This window comes from Anas acuta, chromosome 27 (assembly GCF_963932015.1).
Source record: "Anas acuta chromosome 27, bAnaAcu1.1, whole genome shotgun sequence".
NCBI lineage: Eukaryota > Metazoa > Chordata > Aves > Anseriformes > Anatidae > Anas > Anas acuta.
This window is the reverse complement of record NC_089005.1, coordinates 1,917,496-1,930,669: the sequence shown is the minus strand read 5'-3', so window position 1 is coordinate 1,930,669 and position 13,174 is coordinate 1,917,496. Positions and strand designations below refer to the sequence as shown.

Genomic DNA, 13,174 nt, shown 5'->3' with positions numbered 1-13,174 from the left:
GGGTGGTAGGCTGGGAAAATGAAATGGAAATAAAATGGAAATAAAGTGGAAATAAAAAATGAACTGGGTGTTGGTTCCTTTTTTTGAGGGGAAGGGGGTGGAAATCTGTGTGAAAATGGAATAAGAATGAACCGGGTGCTGCTTCCTGGGTTGGAGGGGAAAGGGGTGGAAGGCTGTGTGAAAGTAAAATGGAAATAAAAAAGAGCCTTTAAAAATAAAATGAACCGGGTGCTGCTTCCTGGCTTTGAGGGGAAAGGGGTAAAAATCTCTGTAAAAAAATGATCTGGAAAGGGGTAATGATCTCTATAAATATAAAACAAAAATAAATGAAAGGGATAAAAATATATGTAAAAATAAATTAAAATAAAAATAAACTGGGTGCTCCTTCCTGTATTTGAGAGGAAGGGGTTAAACATCTCTATAAAAAAAAAAAAGAGAAGGGTGAAAAAATCTCAGTAAATTAAAATGAAAATAAATCAAAGTGGGTAAAAACCTCTATAAAAATAAAAATAATTTGGAAGGGGGTTAAAAATCTCTGTAAAAATAAAATGAAAATAAACTGAAAGGGGGCAAAAAACCTCTATGAAAATGCAAATAATTCAGAAGGGGGTAAAAATCTCTATAAAATATAAACCTGAAGGGGGTAAAAATAAAATAAAATAAAATAAAATAAAATAAAATAAAATAAAATAAAATAAAATAAAATAAAATAAAAATAAACCTCCACCACGCCCTCCCGGCGGCACAGCTTGGGAAATGGGGCGCGGGGAGAAGTCGGCGCAGCCCAGCAGCTCGCGGCGGCCCCGGCAGATGGGTGCCTAAATAAAATTGCTGGCACTCGGAAATAAATAGCACAAAACGCTCGGGGACGAGGGTGACCCCGGGCAGCACCGCTTTTGCTTCACCCCTTGGCTTCGGTCGGGCCCCAAGGTGGCACGGGAGCATCAAAACGAGGATTTTGAGGCGAAAAATTAAAATGTAGGGTATTCCTGCAGCAGATGGGAGAGGGAAACCTAAGGCTCGTGTCGGGCCGCTGCCTGACAGCCCTGCTAACAGCGCTCAATCATCGGCGGGGGATAAATAGCAAGGCAGGGTTTATGAGGCGACCTTTCTTTGCTGGGGGAGCGTTTTTATTTTTAAAGACGAGCGCAGAATTTCAGGGCTTGTTTGCCGGAGCCGGGCCGGGCTTTCTAAAAATTGTGCCTGCCGCTCAGAGCTGGCAGCTCGAGGCCAGCGGTAGAAAAAAAAAAAAAAGGCCTGGGAAGTGGAGGAGAAAAGCAAAGTATGGTTTTTAATTTCCTCCAGGCGGGGGAAGCAAGGACACGAAGGCTGCGGCTCTGAGTCAGGCTCCCTCGTGCGAGCCGGAGAGGAACACCACATCCCGCAAACCTCCAAAGCCTTCAGCCTCCCTCCTGCAAAATGCTGGAGTTTGAGGGAATAAAAAATAGAGCAGGGAGGGTTTTTGGCCCAAAAACAAGCCCAGGAGCCATGCAAGGTGGGAGCATGGGGACAGCCAGGGGGGTCAGTGCCACCTCCTGCCCGGCACGGGGACATCGCCGCTGGAAGGGCCCGATGGCATCGCCCCGTAGCCCATGCCCGTGTTGGCTTTAACCCATCCCCTTAAAAAAAAAACATGAATTAGCAAAGCTTCCACCCCTTCCCCAGGGAGTCTGGTCCCGAAATAGCTCGTGCTGTGGGGAGGTTTCCAGGGCTGCTCGACGTCGGCCGGGGACACCGCACGGGGCACGCCTGGTGTCCTCCGTCATTACAGAATATATTTTATTTATGGCATTTTACAAATAAGTTTACAATCCACGTGACATAAGTTACGCTCGTTGTTTCGACAAGTATTTCTGACGACACCTGAGTTATTAAAAAATACTGAGATGGAACGTGAGCTTCTAAACGGACACGGAAAGACGGATTAAAAAAAATAAAAAAAAAAAAACACATAAAAGCTCGATTTCGGTCACTTTCCCTCCTCAATCTCCCATCCCTGACTTGGTGCCAACCTGCCTGAAGCCGGAGCCCTGTCCCACCTTTGGTGAGAGGTCTCCTGCCCTATAAACCCCACAGCAACCCTTTTTGAGGACCCTTTTTGGGGGCTTCCCCCCAGCTCTCTGCATTGCACATTCCTCGTGGAATTTCAAGGGACAGCCGAAGGATATTCCCCCTTCGCCCCCAGCCCAAAAGCTTTCCCATCCGTGCACATTGCCAAAAACCTCCTGCCAAAAAGAATTTAGCCCTGGCAGTGCTCGCGCTGCCCTGCGCCCCGTGGAAAGCCGCCAGCCCCACACACACGGCCTTCCCCAAACGGGACACCGTCCCCAAAATCCAATTCTTCCACATCGTCTGCCAGCTGAGGCTGCAGCTCTCTCAGCACCAAAAGGCAGAAGCTTTCCCTTCCCATATCAATATCGGAGCTCGATTTCTGAACCGCAGCCCAGAATTCATCCTGGGAAGCTGCCACAAGGGACAACAATCGGTGATCCCGGTGTCTCACAGCACCCACACCACCTCGAGGATGGCACCCCACCATCACCACCCATGTGGCACCCCACATTTTATCTGCCACCTGGGGTGGAAGGGAAGGCGAGGACGTGTGCCCCAAAGAGCCACCAGCACCACTTTGGCCCCCCCTGTCCGATGCCATACCCACGAGGGTAAGGCGCCCACATCGGCTCCCCGGTGGCCACGAACTCAAGGCTGCCGGGTGCGGGATGAGTTTTGGGGGAAGCAGAGGGGGAAAAAGGGGTGCGGGGAACCTCAAGGGACACAGGCGGGGTGGGCAACGTTATCAATATGATAATAAATCAATTCACCTAGTGAATCTGGGGAAAGCCAGCCCAGAAGCCGAGCTGGGAAGTGCCTGCGACACCCTTCTCTGGCTACTCCCAAAGGCTGGAAACACACAACCTAAAGAGGTTCACAGTCTCTTTTTTCTTATTTTTCTTTTTTTTAAAAAAAAAAACAAACAACGCCCCCCCCCCCTCCCCACCCTGAACCTCTGCACCTCGGCAGCAGCAGCGTTTAAAAACGGGTGTCCGTGCCCTGGGGTCTGCGTGAGCTTGGTCACAGTGCAAGGATTTCTTCTTCCCTGGCTGGGCAGCTTGTGGCCGGGCTAAGGGCTCGTTGTCCCCGCTCTTGTGCCCTTCTTGCCAGCGCTGCCGCCCTCAAAATGGATTTTTGTTTTTCCTTACAGCAGCAGGGAGCCTCGAAGAGGTGACGGCGTCCTGCCAGCCTTCCCCCGACGCAGCCCGTGCCCTGTGAGCCCGACGCACACGGGGTGAGCTTTGGTGTCCTCTTAAAACCTCTCCATCCTCCTCATCCGTCGCACGAGGAGCAGGAATGGCCCCAAAGATGTGCTTCTGAAGAGGTTGAGGACGCTGCTCAAACCGTGAGCTCCAGCAGCTCCCCGAGAAGCAGCCAGCTTCGTCGTGGTCTCTTTGTGCTCCCCAAAAAGCAGAAGCTCCCCGGGCGTTCCCCTTCCACGCACGGTGGGGTTTGTGGCCCCCACGCATCCATCCCTTGGAGGTGAGCAGGAGGTGGCTGGCGTCCAGCGCTAGCCCCGTCCCTGCAGCCCCATCACACCCCCTTGCCAAAAAGGCTCGGGGAGCATTTTGTCCCGTCCCGCCTCTCCAAAAACAAGGAGGGGAGCAGCACAGCTGGAGGAGCTCCTGTCCCTAAATCCGTCCTTCCCGGGAGATGTGAGGAGAGGAGGGAAGGAGATCCTCTGGTCAAGTTCGGTCCTACGGCGAGGGGGGGACGTGGCCCCGCTCCGCCTCGAGTCGAAATAAGGTGAAGTTTGTGGAATAGCTTTGGAAGCAATGCCTCTGCTGTAGTGCTTCGTGCCCGCACTGGTAGTCGGATGCTTGCAGCAGGAAAAGAAAAAAAAAAAAAAAAAACCTTCCCACCCCCCCAAAAAAATAAAAAAAAAATAAAAAAGGGGGAAAAGTGGCACAGGGCTCCGGATGGGCTGGTCCTACCCGATCTGGATCTGGCCGGAGTACATGGTGAGCAGCACCATGATGGTGAAGCCCGTCAGCAGCCCCGCGTTCTGGATGGCGAAGGCGATCAGGGTGCTGCCGTTCTGCTCGTCCTCCCGGCTCACCTCGTTCATTTCGGGGAACTGGGGGGGGAAAGAGCGAGGGTCGGGGTGATGGCATCATCCCACCAGTGCTCCCCACCCATCCTGGGGTCCTCAGCACCCCCAGCCCAGGAGGAGAAGCGGAGCTGAGCTGAACACCCTAGGGTCCTAGGCGCTCAAACACCCCCCCCATGCCTTTTTTTAGGCAAAATTGAAGCTCCCACATCAAAAAAAAAAAACACAACCCCCCCCTCGGGGTCCTGACCCGCACGCACCATGTCAGCCAGCGCGATGTAGAGGAACATCCCCCCGGCCAGAGCGAAGATCCAGTTGGCAGAGAAGTGGCTGCCGGCCACGATGCCGAAAGCCAAGCCCACGTAGCAGCAGCAGGCCGAGATGAAGTTGAAGAAGAGGGCCTGGCGGATCGTCATCCCCGCGTTCAGCAGGATGACAAAATCCCCTGGGGGACACGAGGATGGGGAGCGCCGTCACCACGCGGCACGGCACCGAGGAGCTTTTTGCTCCAAAATTCCCCCTGAGCTTCCCTGGAGACCCGGTTTGGCACTCGAGCAAGGATTTGGCACCCCTGCTCGTGCCCCCCCAGAGCTGCTACAACCCAGGGGATGCCGAGGATCCCTCAGCATCCTGCCCTGCTCAGCACCGATGCCGAGCTCTGCCCACGGCGCAAACCCCAGCACCCGAACCCCAAAAACCGCCCCTCCCCAGCGGTGTTGTTGTTTTTCCTTCAGATGCCTCCCCTCTAAAATTAAAGCTCAGACATCAGATTACCTCGGTATTTTTAGCCCCGCGATTACTCACCGCCTCGAAAAACCAACGGGAAATTTTCCAGACCACGGAAAAAGGGGCAGGAGAGCCCTGATAGCACCCCGGGGGCTTCTCCCCCGAGGCCCCACGTACCCAACTCATGGGGGAACTCCTCGCAGAGGATGGCCACGGAGGTGCTGATCCCTTGGAAGACGGAGACGGTGAAGGAGGCGCCAATGGCCAGCCCGTCGATGAAATTGTGGAGCCCGTCGCTCAGGGTGATCATCCACGCCAGCGTGCCGATGTCCGAGTACCTCACCTCCTTCAGCCAGTAGCACGCGCTTTGGGACGCCTGCAGGTCCTGGAACGGGGACCCAAACCACGGGGCTCAGCACCCCGCTCTCCATCCCACATCCCCCTCCCCTCGCCGGCTCAAATCCCGCTGGATTTCCACCACTTTTATCTTTTACAAGCAATTTTTCCACCCGCTCAGCCAGGGGTGGCCGTGGAGACCTCTCCCCAAACCCCCTCTCCCCATTAAATAATCCTCACGGGTCCCTTCCAGCTCGGGATATCCCCCAAATGAGGCACCCACCTGAACAGACAGGGAGCCCACGACGACTTTTTCATCCCCGGGGGGGCTCTTGCAGTCCAGCTCGCTGCCCATGTGGGGGATCATATGGTCCAGGTCCCCGTTCTGCAGCTTCTCCGTCACCCCCTCCTCCTGGTCCTTTTTGGAGGGCAGCGCCTCGGGGCTGTAGTGGCTGTGCCCGTGGTGGTGCTGCGGGGTGGGGGGGCATCCACAGGGGTCAGCCTCCCGCTCTTTCCCACCCAAAATGCGTAAATTGTGCCAATTTAACTAATTTTGCTGAAATGTGAGTTAGGGGAGAACCCAAATTGCTGGGATTTGAGAGAGCGCTGCCAAAAAAATCGCACGAGCATCCCATTTCTCCGTTTCACTAAGTTGGTTTTGGCAAGCAAAGGTTTTATTTTGCGTGCCCAGCGGAGAGCTGGGGGATTTGGGGGGGATTTGGGGTTTTCAGCCCCGTGCTCACGGTGGGGACGTCGCCCCGAGCAGCCCCAGCCCGGCCTCACCTGGTCCTTTTGTTTCAGGAGCATCTTCAGGATCTTCTCGGTGAAGAAGAAGAGGTAGAAGCCCCCGAACACCACGGCGGATTTGGAGACGTAGTAATCTTCTTGGGGGTTGAAGCCAAAAGCCTGTGGGTAAGAGGTGAGTGAGGGGGTGGCAGCATCCCCCCCTCTGCCTCTGCCTCGCCTCCGGGACCATCCTGACACTTTCTGACCTCTCCCTACCTGGCTTCGGGGGCTCCAAAATCAGCATCCTGCACCTCTGCGCCCCCCTTAACCCTCCAGCCAAGCCGGCTGCACCCCAAGACCTCGGATCTGGGGCAGGGCTGCTAAAAGCAGGCTCAAAAAGCCTCGAGGCAGAGCCGAGGGAGCGATTCCCTTCCAAAAGAGGGCTCACGGCTACGAAATCCCAGCTCTGGCCCCCATCCCCAGGGGCTTCCAGCCTCCGTACCTCGCTCTCCACGCTCCTGGTCCCCTCCGACTCCGCCGGCTCCCCCTCCAGCGAGCGCCCAGAGAGAGGAAAAAGCCCCCCCCAAAAAAAAAAGAGAAAGAGAGAGAAGAGGAGAGACCCGACGGTCCTCACCGTACCTCGGGAATGAGCTGGAAGAGGGCGTTGGAGTAGAGAGTTCCAATCGCCAGAGCTATGAAGTAGAGGAGCAGCCGCTTGTAAAAGGTCTTCTTCATGAAGGGCACCACGCTGGCTCCCACCAGCGAGCAGAGGGAGATGACGGTGACGCAGAGGAAACCGTAACCCCAGACTGCGGCGGCCGTGCCAAAAAAGTACCCCCACCCCGGGGGGAAATGGGGCGAAGGGGAAGGAAGGAGATCAACGTGGGGAAGGGGCGGAGGGGAGAAAGGGATCCCCGCCGAAAGGAGAAGAGAAAAGAAGGGGGGGGAGAGAAGAGGACATTCATTAGTGATTGCTCGTTCATCCGGAATTGGTTCAAGAGCGGGGAACCCGGCGCTGAGTGGCTCTGGAAATGATTTGTTGGCTTTTTGGGAAGGGTCCGGAGCGAAACCCCTTGGTGGAACCCCAAATTGAATTTCTACCCCTCCCCCGGAGCAAACAGCTCGCCCTTTTTCGGGCCAGAAACCTGTCCCCAATCCTTGAACCCAATGGGACAGCGGGGGTCCCTCCAGTGCCACGGAGCCCCGGGGTCCCCGAGCATCTCGCGCGCTCCAGCCTCGGCACCGCGGCACTCGGCACCACAGGGAGCCCTGGCCCGGCAGCGAACGCAGCGCTCGTTTTTGAGGCTCAGCAAACAAAAGCGGCGGTTCTGGAGTCGAAAAGGAGCCTCGAAAAGCAGCTCCTCGTCTGGCAGGCAGGCGGCCAGCACGGGCGAAGCAAACCCAAAAACAAACCCGCCGCAGAGCAAAGGGCGCTCTGCTCGGGGAGCAGCTCAAGCGCACAGCTCCGGGGGTGGATCTCCAGGAGTTTTGGGTGGGATCTGCTCTGGAAACGCGGAGCACAAGGATTTTGGAGGCGCCCAGCGTGAGAGCCGCCTGCCTGTTTCAACCCCGGGACCGTGCAATTACGCCACAATTAACCCGCAATGTGTCTGTCGGGCCCGTCGGAGCACCAGGAAACCTCGCGGAAGCATAAATCCTCCTGGGAACGTTGCTCTCGTAAACCGTTGGGGAAAAACAAAAAAAAAAAAGGAGAACAAAAGGAGGCAATTAGTTTTTTTGAAACGCCCTCGGATTGAGGGTGAAGGTGGCGTTTCTCCGGGCTGTTCCGTGCGCTCTCACGCCCCGATGTGCGCGCTCGGAGAGTTTCCTGGTGCTCGGAGGGGCGAGGAAAACCCTGCGGAGCCCCGCAGAGGGACAGAGGCAAGCCCTCAGCCTCGGGGGACGGAGGGATCGATCGGATTCGGCAGGGTGGAGGCAGAGAGAGCCGCCCTCGGAGAGAGGAGGGAGGCAGGGACTTGCTACCGCACCTCTGGGATGAGCTGGAAGAGCGCGTTAGAGAGCAGCGTGCCGATGGAGAGGGCGATGAAAAACGTGAGGACCCGGCGGAAAAAAGCCTTCTGGGTGCACGGGACGATGAAGAGTCCGAGCAGGGAGGCCACGTTAATCATTGACACACTGAGAAAACCAAAGCCCCAAACTGCGGAACGAGAAGAAACCAGGGCCAGACATTACCGAGGCTCTCGGCGAGGGGTAGACGGGGAGGGTCCGGAGCCCCCTCCCCGAGCCGGGTGGGTGGGAAGGGCTCGTGCCGGCCTCAGGGCACCCGAGCAGCTCTCCCTTTTGCTCCGGATGCTTCCACTGCGACACAAACCCTGGGTTTTGGTGCGGGGTGGGGGAAAACGAAGCCACCACCAACCTGCCCTGCCTCCGAGCTGCTTGGAAAAGGTTTTCCTGGCATTGTGGGGGGGGGGAAAAATGAGTGTGGGGCAGCACCAGGAGGTGGCTGGAGGCCAGCGTTGGAGCAGCAGGTCCCAAAATTGCCAAGCAGCCCCCGGGGGCTCACGGTGATGCCCCCTTCCTCGAGCCACCCCGGGGAACTGCGTTACAAGCACGGCTCCGACGCGCACCGCGTGCCACCGGGGACATCTCCGAGCCGCAGAGCTCGCAGCTCGAGCGTGCAACGGGAACAAAACCACGGGGAGACACCCAGCTGCGGTCGAGAGCCCCTAAAAAAGGGAAGCTCGGGCACCTCGCGTCCTGGGGGTCCTCGCTCACCTTCGGCCGAGCTGGGCCTGCTCTCCTCCGTCTGCTCGTTCTCCTCGTTCTCCAGGTTCTCCGCGGCGCACGCCCCCGACTCCAGCTGCTGCAGGACGGCGGGGCAGAACTCCCGCAGCTCGCTGCGCCCCACGGCCGAGCCCTCGCTCAGGTTGTGGATGGCGAAAAGCTCCGAGGAGCTGAAGCACTGCCGAGGAAGGAGGCGCAGAGGTTGCCTCGAGCCCCCTCCGGGGTGGCCACCTCGGAGAGGGGGGGGGGTCCCCGAAGTTTTTTTTCTTACCCTGGAGAGGTTGGCGCGCTGCTGGGGGGGGTGGGAGGCGTTGGCGTGCCCCACTCCCACGTCCAGGCGGTTGAGGAGGGCTTTGAGCTGCTTCAGGCTCAGGGTTTCGCCCTCGCCGTAGCGCCGCAGGAGGTCCTGAAGGAAGGAGGCGGCCGAAAGCGCCGGGGGGGCCGCGGCATCGCCGCCAGCGAGCGCCCGAGGGGGTGGGAGGAGGCAGAGCAGAGCCAGCAGGCAGCAGCCCCGTAGGGTTGAGGGGCAGCTCATGGTGCCGGGGGGGGCTGGAAGGGAAGGAGGGGGCTGGCGTTAGCTTTAGGAACCCCAAAGGTGTTGGGAACCCCGAAAATGGGGTTCTCCTGCTGGCTGGGATCCCCCAAAAAGAGGGGCGCGCACGCAGCCTCCTGCCCCGCGGCTCCAGCAGGAGGTGGCAGCAGAGGCCAGCAGATTTCTGCCCAAAACCAGGGCTGAGGGGGGGGAAAATTCTGCCCAAAAAGCACCCAAAAAGCTCCGAGGAGGGACCTGGTGCTGGGTGTTCGCTGCTGTTTCTTCCCACCCCTCCGAGCCCACCTCCCCAGCACCCTGCGCCCCCCCCCCCCCCCCGGCTCACCGTGTGCCGAGGGCTGGGACACGGCTCCCGGGGGCTCCCCAGCTCCGCAGCACTTTGGGGGCCCTACAGGGAGAGAAGAAAAAGGGTCAGAAAGGGCCTGGTCCTACACAGAGTGCGCTCAGCAAGCAGCAAATCCCCAAATCCCCCGGTGCCAAATGCCCTCCGCCCGCTCCTCCCGGATCCCACAGCCCCGAGCTGGGCGAGGAAAGCAGCGGCCAACCCAAAAAGGGTCCGGGAGGTGCGGGGTCAGGGGTGGCGAACCTATTAAGGTTATACTTTAACCCTGTTAATTACGCCGAACCCTGCTCCTTCCGAGCCCAAACTGCGGGAGCCCTTTCGGGTATCTGCGGGGACCCAGCCCCGTGCCCTCGCTGCTCCCTTTTATCCGCGCCGAGGATCAATAAAAGGAGCCCGGGGTTCGTCCTCCGGGTGCATGGGGTCAGGCACGGCCCCATTCTTGGAAAAAAACCCTACTGGAAGCTGGACGGTGGGTTTAGGATTCATGAAAGTGCCCCAAAATTAAAAAATAAACAGCTCTGCCCTCCCCGCTCCGAGCCTGGGATTCAGCATCCGCCGCCCCCGTGCGCCCACCGCGGTCCCGGACCCCTTTTTGGGGTTTTTTGCCAGCAGCAGCAGGGCGATAAACGCCACCGGGCTGTAGGGTGAGGTTATGTAGGGTTTTCCCTCCCCACAACTTAAAACTTTGACCCTGCTCCGGCAGGGGACAGGGGAAAGGAACCCACCCCGGGGGGGTTTCTGCACCCAGCGCCCCCACCCCAGCCACGCCGCCGGGGGCTCGGTGTCCTCCAAAAAAACCCAGGCCCGAGGCGTTGCTGCAGCCTGGCCCCACAATTGTTTCCGAAAATAGTAGGATCCGGACGGGGCTGCCAGGCACGGGGCTGCCACGGGGCCGAGGGCGAGCCCGGGGGGAGCCTCGGAGCCACGCGGGGTCCCTGTCCCCACCGGGGGCTGGTGCCCCCACCCCGGCACCCACATTCCTGGGGGTTTTATGGGGTTTTATGGGTTTTTGGGGCTTTGTTCTCCCCTACAAGCTCTGCCCAGGAGCTTTTGGTCTCCTCCTGCCGAGGCTTAGCCTGGATGCCTTCGCTTAACCCCTTCTCCACCCCAAAACAGGGGGGGGGGCGAATTCCCCAGCCTGGCGGTGCCCCCATGGAGATACCCAAAAAAACCCCTAAACCCTCAACAAGAACCAAACACCCTCGTTCTTGACCCAAACCCTGCTTTGGGGTGGGTGCTTCCCCCCCCAAAGGTATGGTGCCACCCGGTGCCACCCCCAGGGCTCAAAGCTCGGCTCCCATCCCCGCTGGCACCGCCACATCCCCCCCTGGGGCAGCCAAATTTGGGGGGGGGGCGTACGCTCCCCCCAAATCCCACCCCCCCTTAGGGGGTCTCTGCCATCTCCCCAAACCCTCCTGACCCCAAATTTTCCCCCAGCTGCCCTACAAAAGGCAGGGGGGGGTGGCAAACCGGGACCCCCCCCAGCATCACCGCCAGCTCGTGGGGACCCCCCCCCGGTGCCCCCACCTCTGGTGACCTTCATGGGCGTCCTCGGGGGTGCGGGGTTTGGGGTTTTTTGCTCGGGGTCCCGGCCCCCCACCCTTGGGGACAGCCTCTGGGGGGCTGGCACGGAGCCCCCCCAAGCCCCATGGGTGGATAACGGGGTGGGGGGCGATGGGGGGGGGGGCAAATCCCCTCTCCCCTCTCATTTCCCCTAAATTCCCGCCCCAAATTCATCAACCCCAATTGCAACCCCCCCCCCTCCAAGGCCTCGCTTCCCGGCAACCTGCGCGGGGATGACCCCAAAACCCCTAAAAACCCACCAAAGACCCCCCCAAAAAAAAACAAAATCCCACGGGGAGGGGGGGTGAGCCCCAAAATCCCACATTTGGGCATCGCGAAACCGGGCAGCGGCTTTTTTCGGGGGGGGGCGCACGGCTGTGCGCATCCTGATGGGGTGCTGGTCCCGGTACCCCCATCCTAATCCCATCCCAAACCCATCCCAAACCCATCCCAATCCCATTTTAACCCCATCCCCATCCCAATCCCAATTCCCATCCCGATTTCCCCTGTCCCCCCCCAGATCCCCCCCCAATCCCAATCCCAATCCCACCCCATCCCCGTGCCCCCATCCCTACCTCTCCTCCTCCTCCTCCTCTTCCTCCCCCCCCCCTCCGCACAGCGCAGGCTCCACCGACGTCACCCCAAACCCCGCCCCTTGTCCCGCCCCCTGCCCCCCCCCCCCGGTCCCAATTTCCCCCCCCCCGATCCCATTTCCCCCCCCCACAACACGTGGCACCGTGGGAGGGGGGCGCGGAGCATCCCCCGGCCCCATAACCCTGGGGGGCGCGGACCCCCCCCCTGCTGACCCCCCCACCAGGGGGTGGGGACCCCCCCCCAAAAAAAAAAAGGGGCAGGGCACCCTTATTGATCCCCCCCCAAAAAAAAGGGGGCAGGGCGCACCCCCCCCAAGCATCCCTTGGGGATATGGGGGACCCCATTGAGTACCCCCAAAAGGGGTTGGGCACCCTCAGACCCCCCCCAAAATAAAAAAGGGGCAGGGTACCCCACTGCACCCCCCCCAGAAGGGACAAAGCAGCCCTAAACCCCCCCAAAATTGGCTGGGCACCCCCATACCCCCCAAAAAACGGGCAGGGTACCCCCCAGAACCCCCCCCCAAGCAGCCCTTAGGGCATGGGGTACCCCACTGACCCCCCCCCCAAAAGAAGCAGGGCACCCCCCCGACCCCAAAAAATATCCCCTGGGGACACGGGACACCCTAATGACCCCCCCAAAAAGAAGCAGGGCACCCCCAGACCCTAAAAAACATCCCCTGGGGATATGGGGCACCCCAATGACCCCCCAAAAAAAGGGCAGGACACCCCCAAATCCCGATAACCCCCCCCCAAAAAAGGGGCAGGACACCCCCCAGACCCTAAAAAACATCCCCTGGGGGCATGGGGCACCCCAATGACCCCCCCAAAAAGGGGCAGGGGCCCCTCACCCCCCCCCCTTTTCCCCCCCCCCAGCCAGGACAAGCGAGCCTTTCAGCTCCCAGCACTAATTAACGCTGCTTCATTAAAGCCAGCGGGTTATAATTTAAGGCCGGGAGGCTCCGGGGGGATGGGGGGCAGCCCCCCTATTACAGCTGGGGGACAAAAGGGGGGGGTCCCACACACCCATTCACCCCCCCCCCCCCCCCAAAAAAAATAAAATAAAACCCCGCCACGCACCAGCTGCCGCCTGCCCGGGCTGCCAAAGTCCGGGAATGAGGATAAATCATTAACGAAGCGGAAAAAAAAACATGGGGCAGGACCGGGGGGGGGGCACCTACCCCGAGCCCCCACCCCAAAAAAAAAAAAAAAAAGGTTGGCCCCCCCAGGCACCGCCAGCACTCGCCCTGAACCTAAATATTTGCTCAAAGGGTTTTGGAAAGGGATGGAGCGCAAACAAGCGGCCCCAGGGGGTGCTGGCACGGTCCCCAAAGTGTCCCCAAAGTGTCCCCAAATCGGTGGTTTTGTCCCCAAAATCCCCTGGCCAGGAGGAAGGCGGGGACCCCCCTTTGGAGAGGTGACGGCGCTGCGCCCCTCCGCGCCCCCCCCAGTCCCAACACCGAGGTGCTGCCAGGAACAGCTTTATTGAAGGG

At 59.2% G+C, this 13,174-nt stretch overlaps 1 protein-coding gene across 5 annotated transcripts in view; it reads right to left on the bottom strand.

Moving 5' to 3' along the window:
- Positions 1-1,755: 1,755 nt before the first annotated feature.
- Positions 1,756-13,174, bottom strand: part of SLC39A14 (solute carrier family 39 member 14) — a 30,982-nt gene continuing 19,563 nt past the window's right edge. The window contains exons 1-10 of one of the 5 annotated variants that reach the window (XM_068662512.1): positions 12,762-12,827; positions 9,511-9,573; positions 8,907-9,184; positions 8,627-8,813; positions 7,879-8,048; positions 5,948-6,070; positions 5,448-5,633; positions 5,006-5,213; positions 4,363-4,547; positions 1,756-4,129 (exon numbers count right to left, since the gene is read on the bottom strand). In XM_068662512.1, coding sequence (XP_068518613.1) covers positions 3,983-4,129; positions 4,363-4,547; positions 5,006-5,213; positions 5,448-5,633; positions 5,948-6,070; positions 7,879-8,048; positions 8,627-8,813; positions 8,907-9,170 — 1,470 coding nt within the window. In that variant the 5' untranslated portion in view covers positions 9,171-9,184; positions 9,511-9,573; positions 12,762-12,827 and the 3' untranslated portion in view covers positions 1,756-3,982. Of the gene's footprint in view, positions 4,130-4,362; positions 4,548-5,005; positions 5,214-5,447; positions 5,634-5,947; positions 6,071-6,529; positions 6,700-7,878; positions 8,049-8,626; positions 8,814-8,906; positions 9,185-9,510; positions 9,576-11,414; positions 11,440-11,666; positions 11,687-12,761; positions 12,828-13,174 lie in introns of those variants that run through there. The other 4 variants (XM_068662514.1, XM_068662510.1, XM_068662511.1 and 1 more) reach the window with 4 other exon arrangements.